Source organism: Syzygium oleosum, unplaced genomic scaffold (assembly GCF_021117445.2).
Source record: "Syzygium oleosum isolate NSW1041296 unplaced genomic scaffold, Sole_v2.1 Sole_v2.02, whole genome shotgun sequence".
Lineage (NCBI taxonomy): Eukaryota > Viridiplantae > Streptophyta > Magnoliopsida > Myrtales > Myrtaceae > Syzygium > Syzygium oleosum.
Window position 1 is genome coordinate 5558795 of NW_026607486.1, and position 13825 is coordinate 5572619.

A 13825-nucleotide genomic window follows, 5' to 3' on the forward strand; every position below is an offset into this window, starting at 1 on the left:
CGGTTGTTTGTCGGTGAAAGTCTTCTCTTTTTTTTTGTTGTTTTTGTGGCCGGTATGTTCAGTGAAGGGTTTTTGGTTACCGAGCAAGACATGCCAATTCTTGTTCGCAAAGCTGTCTTCGTCAAGAATTACCTTTTCTCTCGCTGCCATGCTGCTAAATTTTCGAGCTTTGAGGAGTTGAGCTTCGAAGGTTCGGTGTTTTCCGTCGCTGATCTCGTCGGAAGATCTTTTGCAGGGGTTTTTATGGAGATTTAAGTAGACCCAGAAGGGCAAAAAATGTCAGGATCTGAGACAGGAGTGATGGCGAGCAGAGGAGACCCCTTCCCGGTAGGTCTCCAGAAGGCTTCGCTGCCGTCGCAGCCGGTGGTGCAGAACATGCGCTTGGCCTTCAGCCCCGACGGGACAGCTGTCTACAAGCCCGCCGCTGCCGCGCCGCCCTCCTACAAGCCCCACTCTGCCGCAGGGAACGGCGGCGGCGGCGCCGCGGCGGAGGCCGCCTCGACGGACGGAGGCGGTCCTGCCGCCGGGCTGCCCCACGGGATCAACATGAATGTTGGCGCGGAGCCAGCGAAGAAGAAGAGAGGAAGGCCCAGAAAGTATGGGCCGGACGGCACGATTGCATTGGGCCTCACGCCGGCGGCCCCGGCGAGCACGGTGGCGCCGCCCGGTGGGGGGTTCTCCTCGCCCCACCCGGTTTCCGCAGTGGCTCCCCCGACGTCGGCGGGCGGCGGATCGGGGCCTGCTTCCCCGAATTCGTTCAAGAAGAGAGGGAGGCCTCCTGGTTCTAGCAACAAGAAACGGCAGCTGGAGACTCTAGGTAAATGGAAAACATGCGATGCGTTTTCACGGGTCTATGTGGGTGTTGAAACCTTTCTGGGATCTGGGTTTGTGACTTTTGCAATTTCTTGAGAAAAAGGTGGTGTCTGGTCTGGTGGTGCTCGTTCGGCTTATCTGAAGTCTTTTTGGCCTCTCTCTTTTGTGCTAATTCTCCTGGTTTCCAACTTGGGTTTCTGATTGGCTAACCAAACGGCTGATTGGTCGGTGTTGATACGTGATGCTGTGCATTTGCGTGTGTCTGTGGATACCATTTCACTAGGATCCGTCTTTAAATAAGGGAAAGCAAGCTGGTATCTGCAGCAACTTGGGGGGATCTGTTGTTGGGGTCTGACTTCAGATCTTTTATGTTGAATGACTTCCGTACCCCTCATTTCTTGTTCTGCAATTTTCCATTTTTCTGGCTTTGGTTTATGTGGACCTTGCCTTATGTTATTCCTGTGCTTACCGACTGAGGTCAGGTGACGCTACGGTTTTGGTTTTTGCGACTTTAAACGTCGGGGAATTTGCTTTGTGAAGATTTCGACTTCTTCCCCCCATGCTTCGTTTCTTTGATTCAGGGAATTTGGAGGCTTTTCTTTTTACGATTTCTCATTGCATAGCATATTAAAAACAAATCATATCCGGAGTGAGTCGTTTTTATTGGGCCAGATATCCGAACTGTTCATTGTTATATACTTTTTTGTATGTAGATTTTCTTGCTTATGATGTCTTTTCTCCTTTGATTAATAGAGTTCTCAAATGCTTTTTTTTTTTTTTGTATGAAGAATGTAAAGACCTACCTTACCTTTCTTGTTTATGTTTTTGCCTGGGAATAAGGTGACTAATGAATAAAAAATCTTCTTGCAGGATCACTTGGAATTGGATTTACACCACATGTGATCACTGTAAAAGCTGGAGAGGTTCTCTTTGGCCCTTTTAATTCTCTTTTCATGTTTTCTCGGGCTGCGTCTTTTCTGTGAAACTTGTAATAGTGATAGTGGAATATTGTCATTTAAACCACGAATATTTTCTGGTTTAATTTGATAAAACTTTCATAAGGTTACTGAATTACATTCGTGTATAAGACTGGCCATTTCACGTGCTAACTAATTAAATCAAGTATGTTGTGACTGGTCTTCAACTAAAATTCCAAATCGGTCTTCTTTGTGCTCTAGTTGGTTCTTCTGCTCTCTGAATACTGATGCTTGGAAAGTTTTCTTGTTGAGTTCAATGTAAATGTGTAGCTGTGAGCCAATTTCTTAACCTACATGATACTGGAAGATCCTAATGACGAGAGTGGAATTATGTATGTTGATCAATAGATTTACATTCACAACATCTTTCCCTTTTCTATAGGATTGTTGAAGCTGTTCTATGCAAAAATTGATAATTAGAAATACGCTAAAGTTTATGTGACCAAACAGCATGCGTTTACTCACTAAAAACTACAACAGGCACACGAATGACAAAACACTGCTGTCAAGCAAGCAAATTTTGCCTATAGATAGTGATATTGTTTTTCTGTCGAGCTTCTGTTCATTGACATCCAAAATTTTTCTGTATGGTTTAATTGATTTAGTGAGTTGGTGTTTCAGGATGTTTCATCCAAAATAATGTCGTTTTCTCAACATGGTCCACGGGCCATTTGCATTTTATCAGCTAATGGAGCCATATCGAATGTGACCCTCCGCCAACCTGCGATATCTGGTGGGACTGTAACTTATGAGGTTTGTGAGACTGATATAATTCTATCCTGGTCTTGTAGTTGATAATGAAATTTTTAAGCAATGAGATGTCAGCGTCTGGACCCATCTGCTTTTTCTAAGATATTACGCCCTCATGTAATTTCAAACCGAATAATGCTCCGTCTGACTAGGAAGTCTCTCTTTTTAATTTTTACTTATATTTACTCATCTATTATTTTTGGAATATTTTTTGAAGTGGAACGATTCGAAGAAAGAATAATATCTGCGCTAGTCCAAGAGGAAAATTGAGATCCTGATTTGTGGGAATTGTTCATTGAAATTCTGTTGAATCGCATACTTTCTTTCCTCTTCCTTTTTAACTCAACTGTTCAACTATTGACTGTCATTTGGATCGTACTCCAACTACCTGCATATTATTTTTGGTGCATGGAGACCACTAGGGATTTAGGATGGACGTTGTCTAATTGTACTCGTCAGTTCAAGAAACTGAAACTAAGAGCATATAATGGCTGGAGAGTTGAGGAGGAGGAAATATTGGGGGTCACATCATCGAACAGGAGAAGTTGATAGTCTTAATAGTTCAACACAAAGTTGTCTGGTTTGGTTGTTATGATAGGCCGAACTTATATAAGAAAAGAGTAATGCCGGGTGTACTAAGATAGGTTTACAGAATTGGTATATTGAGTGATGTAGCATATTCCGAGTGAGTATTTAAATAAATGGTCGTAACCAAACAAGAGTTGGCCATACTGGTTTAAAGATCGATTTTTCAAATCAATCTTAGTATACCCATCATTATTCATGCAGAAAATGCTGGTCGTACCATTTCAACTTTGCTCTCTATACACCTTGGCCCTATTTAGGAATAGCTATTAAATAGGTGAACATTTCTTCTGGCCATTTAATCCATCTATAGCTGCAACCTCTTTGCGCAGCATCTCCATGTCCAGATTTCAGCCTAATGTATTGGTTTCTGTTGGCATTTGCATTCTGAAATCTTTGTTGCTGGCTTTTTTTTTTACTTGTATGGGTTGAACCAGATCAACTTTTGCGCAAAAAAATTCACAATAAAGCATCTGCTTTGATAAAGCATCCGTTGTAGCACTTAGCTTCTCTCATTTTATGATTTTTTTAATGCAGGGGCGATTTGAAATACTGTCACTCTCTGGTTCATTTTTGTTATCCGAAAGTGGTGGCCACCGAAGCAGAACTGGAGGTTTGAGTGTATCTCTGTCTGGGCCAGATGGTCGTGTTTTAGGGGGAGGGGTCGCGGGTCTTCTAACTGCTGCCTCCCCTGTTCAGGTTCTTTTTACTCTTTGTGTGCTTCTTTGTTTGCGGGAGAGAAACCCACGCAATGTTAGATTCAGAATCTATCTGTGTTTGTGGTCACTCCATTCTTGCATTTTTGGAAAGTAAATTTTAGTCTAGTTGTTTAACTATAAACTTCATTAACTGACAATCTGGTCTGGCCCACATCCATGATGAAGCAACAGTAGAGATGTACTGAGAAAAGATGTTTGGAGGGCAATGTAGGGTAAAGAGAGATTTTTTTTCCCGATTTAGCTTGAGTACAGGAGGTTCGAGTTTTCTAGCATCTCATAACTTTCTGTCATAAATTTCACCTCAATCTTGGCTCAGTGTGTGTTGTGAGTTTTAGGGGAAATAGTCTCAATTTGGTGTTTATGTTCTCGTTTGCTGCAAACATTTGAAGTGCTCTTTGTGTTCAACATTCCAGGTGATCGTGGGAAGTTTCATTGCCGATGGTCACAAAGAATCGAAGTCAGCAAATCATGCAGAACCTTTTCTAGGCACAGCGAGGATCGCATCGTCTGGTGGGTTTACAGGGGCTAGCAGCCCATCTCATGGGACTCTCAGCGAATCCTCTGGCGGCCCAGGAAGCCCGCTAAACCAGAGCACAGGAGCGTGCACTAACAGCACCCCACAAGCCATGTCCATTGTACCGTGGAAGTAAATCTCCTCTTGTTAATCTAATTTGTGTGGTAGGCTCCGCATGCTGATAAATAGTTGGCTAATCTATGTGATCACCTCTTTTAGTGCAAAGTCCTTGCGTGAGATCCGTAATTTATTCTACCCGAAGCGTGTTTGGAATATGTGAATTAAGTAGATAGCCACCTGTTATGTTTCACCATCGTGTTGGTCTAATGCTAGAGATTGGCTTAGAGTTTATGATTAGAAGTTTTCACTGTTGTGAGATCGGCGAACCTCGTGTCATATGGTCCATGTATTTATGGTATCAGTTTCACGATAATACTGGAAGGGAATTCTTATCGGCTAATTTGATTTATGAAGTATGATTTGTTGCTTTTTGAGTGGAAAACTTGGAGCTTCAGTTTCTGGATTACACTTACAAGTGTTGATGAGAAAGGAATCAAGATTGCAAGCTGTGTCTTAACAAATTGAACAATCCTACTTCTTTTGGCCTTAGCCAAAATAAAAATAAAAATGTATGGCCATATGCTAACGAATCTAGTTTTTTTTAGGACAACTAGAACTTAGTCTATTATTTTATCTAAAACAACCCCACTTTTTATTTTTGAGACACAGAGCAGAGAAGGGAGAGGAACGAAGTTACTCTCTCTAGGTGGTATTCCGTGGCGTTGAGTAGTCATGATTCCACGGGATGCTGTCGAGACCAAACTGACTGAGGCAAGGTTCCATGAGCTTTTTGATGAGCTCCATGAACCTTATGATTAGTGATTGAAGGCAGAGAATGACCAGAACATATCCAATTTGACAAATCCTTCATTTCCTGATCGAAATCAGATAAAGCTCGGTAGGACACAATTTGACTCTGCAAGAGGGTCAGAGTCGAAGTAAAATCACTGCATCAGGCGCCCAGACATGTGGCTTACGGAGTCTCTGTATGAGCCTAAGTCGACTGGAAGGTACATTGGCGGAATCGTCCTTGGAACTGCTCATACTTGGAACTCCTAGATATCAGCAAGAACAAGATCGAGGATGCATTGCTAGAGACCCTTCGACAGTTGCGAGTTCTAATTCTCAGGTCCAATAAATTCTCTGGCTCGATGAAGACTCCTGTGGCTCGCATGCGGATTCTGCCAGGAAGGGAGGCCCAATGCCTTTGGAATCATTAACTTGCGCAATAACAATTTCCACATGGAGATCCCCGAAACCATTGCAAAGCTCATTAACTTTTGACTATAATCGACAAGCGACAAACTTAGTTGATGAGAGTAGGGTTTGGTAGATTATGAACAGAATTATCGGCAAGAGGAAAATGCCAATCGATTTTTGGATGTCGATGGCCAAGTGTTGTTATCGATATGTGATGGTGATTGGTTGACGATTGACTCTAATGTTGGTGAGTAACAGCTATATCTATGACCAAGTGTTATTATGCTATGACGATTGGTTAATAATTATTTGATAATGATGTATACCAATGACTAAGGACAGCTAAATGGTTTAACCACATGATTAATATTCATGATAAGTATTGAAGATAGTTGAAATTGTTTTGAAGAAGGACTACGTGGAGTTATGAAGTATGAGATCGTGGCAAGGAAGCTACACGCTAGAAGATTCGAGTAATAAACGTTCATAAGGGAGTTATGAAGCCTAAGATCTAGCAAGGACGCTACACCCAAAGGTTACACCCAAAGATTAAAATAATAACTGCTCATAAGCAGTTATCGATTATGTTAGGCTATAAGCACTCGAAGTGTATTCATGTAGAGTCCTCTCCAATCAATCAAAAGAGGGAAAATGATGCAAATAGTCCATGAATTTTAACTCACTGTGTAATATGATTCTTGAATTTTTAATTTGTTCAATATGATTCGTGAACTTTAATCTAATATGTAATGTGGTTCCTGAACTTTTGATTTATTCAATGTTGCCCCTGAACTTTTGATACATGTTTAATTTAGTCCATGAATTATATGAAAATGTTCAATGTAGTCATTCCATTAATTCAATTTAAGGGATTACATTGAATATTTTCATATAGTTCAGGGATTACATTGAATATGTACCAAAAGTCTAGGGACGACACTGAACAAATTAAAAGTTTAGAGACTACATTGTACATTATGGACCATTTGTGCCATTATCCCATAAAAGGAACTCGACGTTATCTTTATCTTTACATTTTTTGTAATTTATCTTTTTCGCAATTTAAATATTTTTCAATTCACATATTTTAGCCGTAGTTTTAGATATCTCGTTGTCGATTAAATTTTGGCATCATCTCTCTATCATCTCACTTTGACATCGATTAAATTCCGGCAAAGTGTTTTGTATTTCGTCATCGATTAAATTCCATCGAAGTATATTTGTTCCATGTGATTCATTGAGACTCATGTCCGGAATCGCCATAGAATCCGTCCCCTTTTAACAAAAACCGAAGAACGAATTTCGGTGAAACATCTTTTGTCGACGACCATTTTCGGTCCAACATATATTAATTGAAGATCATAAGTAATAATTTGGTATTCTAATAAGATAAAATCCAACAAAAATAGTTCTTTCGTTCCTTACACCAAGAGTTATTCTTTCAACTATATGCAAAAACACACGATTGATCCACACGACATCAGAATAGCTCATAAATCATTAAAATTAATTTTACAACTGTTTAATAAAAATTTTAAACAATGGAGAAACTGGGAATCCTGAATTGTTAATGATAGTGGAACATGTATTCCCGTTTCCAATATATCAACTACCCTTATAGAAAAGATTCACAAACAAAAGTGGGGGCTCATGAATTGGAATGATCGACTTCTTTAAACGCCCAATAGCAACTATTATTTGTCAACACATTGGCCAGCAACCGCGACGTGTTGATGGAAGCAACCAACTTGAATGGATGTAATTAAATATTAATATCTGTCGATATGCTATTGATATTAACCCATGTATAAATATGTTTAATTGTATAACTGTGAATAAATAGATTGAAATGTCTCGTACAATATAAATAAGCAGGTCGTGAGACTTAAATGTTACATCACATGCGTAAAGAATAAAAATGGCTAAATTGAACGTCTGATTAATTGCAAGGGTTAATGAACTTTCAAATAAGCGTGATGCATCGTGATACCGTATATTGTTTTATCTCGTTTGAATCAGGGTCTATTCATTTAATATCGTCGCGGTCATATTAAAAGTTCGAGCCAATGAAATATGGAGCAATTAGATGCTATATGCTCTATAATATGGCAAATGCACAACGTGAGACTTCTCTAACACCTCTTATACGGGGTACCTTAATATTCTCAGTAATATTGTATCGCGTCTGAATTTGGTGATATTGGATCTTGGCATTGCCACAAAAAAAAAAAAAATTGTGGATGCCGATTAATCAATTGAGAAGAGGTAGAAACACAATAAAAAGGGCTTATGTCATTTTATTGGCATCTCCGAATGCCGGGTAGGAGAAAATGAGGTGCGGTCAGGAATTTTTTTTGTCAATTAGCAAATTGGGGGGTTTCTTACAATGCTTATTATCTCATTCGGCGTGGCTGTCGAAGATCCCTTAGTGAACAGATAGGTCATTTGCTGGGGGACCAATTTGGCTTGTTACTTATGTACTGTTTTTTTCGCGGAGTACAAATAATTTGAAATATATTTTCGTGTGCGATAAAAATATTTCTCGTTCATTCTTTATTGTAAGCGATATGAGCGATCGTTTTCAGAAAAAAAAAAAATTTTCCAAATCATTTATTTTCTGCAAAACAAACGGAACCTTAATCATGTGGTCCCCGTGGAATCATTCGTCACTATTGAATGTTGCGTGGTCAACTTGGCTAGTTCTCAACCGCAATGTGTCATATGTCTTACCCCCCAAAAAATAGCCGATCGGGGTATCGATTAAAGAAAAGAAAACCTAATATGCAAGGCATATCACGTGATATACAAACACGGCATCACCTTACAAGTCACTCAAGAAGAAACGCGCATAGTCCGTAAACAGGAATGCTCAATCGACTTGACAACATAACATGGATATGTTCACATTAATTGGAAATAAGAATATTTATTCAGAATTCGATGATTTATGCATCACTTAAGACAAACATCACCTATATGTATGTATGTAATCTTTATTTAATTGGGGGCCAAAATAAACAAGGTGATGAAATCAAACTAAAGATGACAAGCTATAATGTGGTGCCATACTTGGAAATTTACGCACAAAACAAGGACAAAAACCAGTTGACGAAAATATCTAAGGGGGGAAGCTCAACTCAAGGATTGTTAAACCAACCCGAGTTGAACTCATCTTAGAAAAGTCATTTGAGTCATCATTCTCTAGTGAGAAGAAACGATGGCTTCCGCCGGACTCGAATCGGCCACAAAGCCACACGCAGTTTGCATTCCAAGCCCTGCGCAAAGCCACATCGGGGCCATGCTCAAGCTAGCAAAGCTCCTCCATCACAAGGGCTTCCACATCTCCTTCGTCAACACCGAGTTCAACCACCGACGGCTCGCCAGAGCCCGGGGCCTCGACTCCGTGAACGGAACGCCGAGCGACTTCCGGTTCCTGACGATCCCCGACGGTCTTCCCCCTTCGGACGCGGACGCGACGCAGGACATGCGGACACTCTGCCACTCGGCGAGGCGCTTCATGGTCGGCCCCTTCGGCGATCTCGTATCGAGCCTGGGCTCAAACCCGAGCCTCCCTCCGGTGACTTGCATCGTCTCGGATGGTTTCATGCCGTTTACGACGAGCCCTGTGGCTTCGAGATATGGGATTCCTCTCGTACACTTGTTCACTGTTTCCGGTTCTACCCTCATGGCGGTGAAGCAATTGCGAGCCCTCGGAGAAAATGGTCTTTCACCACTCACAGGTAATGGATAAGAAAAATTTTGACTTGGATCACAACATGGGATCGTATTTCGTCGTACAGAGGAACCGAGCTAACTTAACTCCTGCCTGAGTAGAACCGAGATATTCCTCCTTTTACAGTTTCCATATACACCGTACACAGTCTTAAATTCCTAAACCTATTACGTTGATATCAATTCAGTTATAAATCTTTCAATTGGACCTATTTAGTTCTAAACCTTTCACATTAATACCAATTCAGTCCATCCGGTTAATTTAGGCAGAAAATCACTAACGTGGACACCGGCCGTCCGATGTGGACATTGGCCGTCCAACGTGGCACGGCCGGCAGACAGCTGGCGCTGATGCGAAATTTATAAACAATTTTTTTGAAATTTTTTAAATTTTTAAATTTTTTTTCCTCTTTTTTTTCTTTCCTTCCTTCTCCTTCCTTAGGCCTATAGCTGGTACCCGGCCATGGCCGGCGACTGGCCATAGGGTACTAGCCACAGGTGATGGCCATCCTCGAGGCCGCGGCTTGGGGGAGGGCTGCCCTTGCCAGATCTGGTGAGGGCAATCCTCGCCCAGACCATGAGGGTCTAGCCCTCGCCAGATTTGGTGAGTGCGACCCTCCTCTGTGGCCGGTGAGAGCCGTGATGCCCTCGCGTCGCCATCCACGTCAGCGATTTTCAGTTTAAATTGACCGGATGGACTGAATTTGTATCAATGTAAAAAGATTTAGGACTAAATTGATCAAATTGAAAGATTTAGGATTTAATTAATATCAGTACAATAAGTTTAGGACTTTGTTGGTACTTTTCCCAATAGGTTTGAGCGTTATTCCCATCACATTTTCCGAAGTGTTCACTTAATGAATTCATCATCCCATCAGACTACACTTGATGAGGAATTGCATATTATGCCATTCTCCTGGAAATTATTCTTCAGCCAGATCATATGCGATTATATGCATGTTTTTGAACACATAAGAAGAGCGGAAATCTATGGATTATATATCCAAGACTTGCATATTATATGATTTGTGACTTAGAATGCATTCAGAAAGGAGGAAAAGCACCGTAATTGAATCTGTTACTATTTGGTGATTTTGCCTGGATATGATGCATGCAGATGAATCCCAATTGATGAACGGGTATGGGAACACCCCTATTGATTGGATCCCGGGAATGAAAAACATGAGGTTGCGTGACTTGCCCAACTTCTTCCGAATCACTGGCTCTGACGATACCTTGTTCAACTTCACAACCGACGCGGTCGACAGGACTGGCAATGCCATGGCGACCATTGTCCACACCTTCGAGGCGCTTGAGCCGGACGTGCTATGCGCTCTCTCCTCAATGATCCCAGGGGTTTATCCGGTCGGACCGCTCCACTTGATGATCAATCAAATTGCCCGAGACGAATCGTTCGTCTCGAAGCACATCGAGTGCAATCTCTTGGAAGAGCACGACAAATGCCTCGAGTGGTTGGACTCAAAGATGCCCAAGTCCGTGATCTATGTGAACTTTGGGAGTATAGCATTCGTGACGCATCAACAGTTGGTTGAATTTGCAATGGGATTGGCTAATAGCAATCAGTGTTTCTTGTGGGTCTTGAGGCCTGACTTAGTGAATGGAGACACCGCGATTCTTCCCCGAGAGTTTGTTGAGAAAACAAGGGAGAGAGGCTTTTTATCCGGTTGGTGCCCGCAAGAGAGAGTGCTGAACCACCCTTCAATTGGAGGTTTCTTGACGCATTGTGGCTGGAACTCGACCATCGAGAGTTTGTCGGCCGGAGTGCCGATGCTGTGTTGGCCGTGCTTCGGAGACCAACTGACGAATTGCAAGTATATATGTGATGATTGGGGGATCGGGTTGGAGATGGATAGTAATGTGAAGAGAGATGAAGTGGAGAGGCTTGTGAGGGAGTTGATGGAAGGAGAGGTAGGGAAGAAAATGAGAAGCAAGGCCATGGAGTGGAAGAAGATGGCAGAAGAGGCCGCCGGTGAAAAAGGGTCATCTTTCATGAATTTGAATAAGTTGATGGACGAGGTTTTACTTAAGTAGGGTAATATTTTCCTCCATTTCTACCTAAATAGTGTAATTAGAGGACTTTCTTCAACTAAGTACTCTGATTAACAGAGTTATAAGTATGGATATTCTTCGTATACAAACTTAATTAAACTAAAAAAAAACGTGCTTGTCTTTGTCCTGGTCAGTGAAAATGGCTCTGATTGGTATACAAAGATATTGACATCGTTTGCGCGCATACTTAACTAAGAATGAATGTGATGAGTGTCCATAGTTATATTCCAGAAAACTCTCTTTCTATTAGGAAAGAAGAAAGATATGACATTTTTTTTAGGTATAGGCACAGTGTTTGTTTTAATGACAAAGTATTGCGGGCGTTAGGGTTTGAAGCTTTTTGACAATTGGACTTACACGGAATTAGACATATTGGCTCTTCTTTTGGACTTAAGCCCAATCGACTAAAGGCTCGACTGCCAACATTAACGTACGTAACATAGATTTTTCTTTTGGTTCGATGATGTTCTAATTTCTAATTTGAGATGACTCTCTCGCTCACATCTTTAATTGGTAGGTACAATATAGTAATTATTCGCCTGCAAATATTACTATTTACTTATATTACATAAAAAGTGTAAACTTCTCGACTGATAAGAATATGCAAATGGAACACTAACGTAATTGAAGCTATTAAAAAATACATTATATAAAAATTTCGTTTTTTGATTAATAAATATATATTCGCAAGTGTAAAATAGATGTCCTAAAAATATAAAATCTTTCACGATGTATGTAATTTTTCACCCCAACCTTTTTAACTGTGCTTTTAATGGTCTCATCCCTATTAAGATGTCTCGTCTTTCCAAACTTGTATCTCTCGATCTCTCTTAAAATGCTCATGGTTTGAAGGTACCTGGACCTTTCCAACACCAATTTGTCTGGTTTGATCCCTCTGTCACTCTTGGATTTTGAACAGCTTGATCATTTGGACTTTTCGGGGTACAACTTTGATGCTACATCGAACCTAGAAATGCTCCCAAAGCTAAAAAATTCTTCAATTCCTCGGTCTTTCACATTGTATAAAACAAACCAGTCGAGGGCAGTGGTGACCAAACACAGTTCGACCTAGAGGAACTACGAAGCGCCTCGAATACCACTCGAATAGTTCAAATACATGGACTTTTCTGGTAACAATCTTCCCAATCGTTTTCCGAGATGGATTTGGGAGGCGGGGAAGAGCACGCTAGAACGCTTGGACCTGTTAGGCAACTTGATTATGGGAAGTCTGCAACAATTCCAATGGACGGTGTTGCAGTACATTAATCTTGAAGATAACCTTCTCCAAGGACCGCTTATCTTCCACCTTCCATGACCAATTATGTCTCGAAAACAGTTTCAGCGGAGAGATTCATCTTCTTTTTGTGTTCTGGGTTCACTTCAGAGCCTAGATTTGTCGTACAACAAATTTTTTTTTTGGTCAGAGTCTTACAACAATTTCAGTGGCACTACACCTCAGTGCTTGGGAAACTCGAGCGGCCCTTGGTCATTGGACTTCAGCAACAGTCACTTTGAGGGGCCATTACCGCGATCCTTGGCTAACTGGACCCGGTTAGTCCTTCTAGATCTTAGTTATAATTAAATAAGCGATTCTTGCCCTCATTGGCTTGAAACTTTGCCGCTTTTAGCTTAACTTCATATGAGGTTCCATGGTACCGCTGATGAACTCAGGAGTAAATCTCCCTTTCCTTTGTTGCTTTTGTTTAGTGTTGCTGAAAATGACTTCGGTGGTCAATTGCCTCGAACATACTTCGAAAATTTTCAAGCCATGGCCACGAGGTATGGGACAAGATCAACATTAATTGATCTGTCTGACAATAGGTTTGAAGGACCCCTTCCGGTGCCTCCGCCAAATTACATATTTTTTCATTTTAAATAATAACTTCACAGGAGATACCGATGTCAGTTTGCAAAACTGCAACTTATCTTGGTGTCCTAAACTTGTCAAACAAACAGCTTGAATGGCTCGATTCCCCCATGTTTGGTGAGTTTCCACATGTTTCTCTCAGTCATAAGCATTGGCATGAACAATTTACAGGGCAAGATCCCCGAGGACATTGCCGAGAAATGTAAATTGAGGAGTGTCGATTTGAACCGAAATGAACTGGAGAGGGTGGCCGGTGGCGAAGCCCGGGAAGGGCTGGGCGAGGGTGGCCTTGCCCATGGCCGGCGAGGGCGGCCTTGCCCATGGCCGGCGAGGGGCGGCCTCGCCAGATCTGGGCGAGGCGACCCTCACCGGCCATGGGCGAGGGGCGGCCTCGCCAGATCTGGGCGAGGCGACCCTCGCCGGCGACAGGTGAGGCCGCCCCTCGCCCATGGCTGGCGAGGGGCAGCCTCGCCAGATTTGGGCGAGGCGACCCTCACCGGCGACAGGTGAGGTCGCCCCTCGCCGGCGACTAGCAAGG

General features: G+C 41.9%; 2 protein-coding genes across 2 annotated transcripts; both read left to right on the forward strand.

Annotated features, from left to right (window-relative positions):
* Positions 1-29: 29 nt before the first annotated feature.
* On the forward strand, positions 30-4860 carry LOC115662694 (AT-hook motif nuclear-localized protein 10-like). The gene is made up of 5 exons (XM_030584802.2): positions 30-817; positions 1684-1736; positions 2412-2543; positions 3663-3824; positions 4258-4860. Exons 1-5 carry the CDS (start codon positions 277-279, stop codon positions 4492-4494), a joined length of 1125 nt encoding a protein of 374 aa, XP_030440662.1. The 5' UTR covers positions 30-276; the 3' UTR covers positions 4495-4860.
* Positions 4861-8632: 3772 nt separating this feature from the next.
* LOC115662895 (7-deoxyloganetin glucosyltransferase-like) lies at positions 8633-11402 on the forward strand. Its single transcript, XM_030584983.2, has 2 exons — positions 8633-9358; positions 10468-11402. Exons 1-2 carry the CDS (start codon positions 8836-8838, stop codon positions 11400-11402), a joined length of 1458 nt encoding a protein of 485 aa, XP_030440843.2. The 5' UTR covers positions 8633-8835.
* Positions 11403-13825: the final 2423 nt, after the last annotated feature.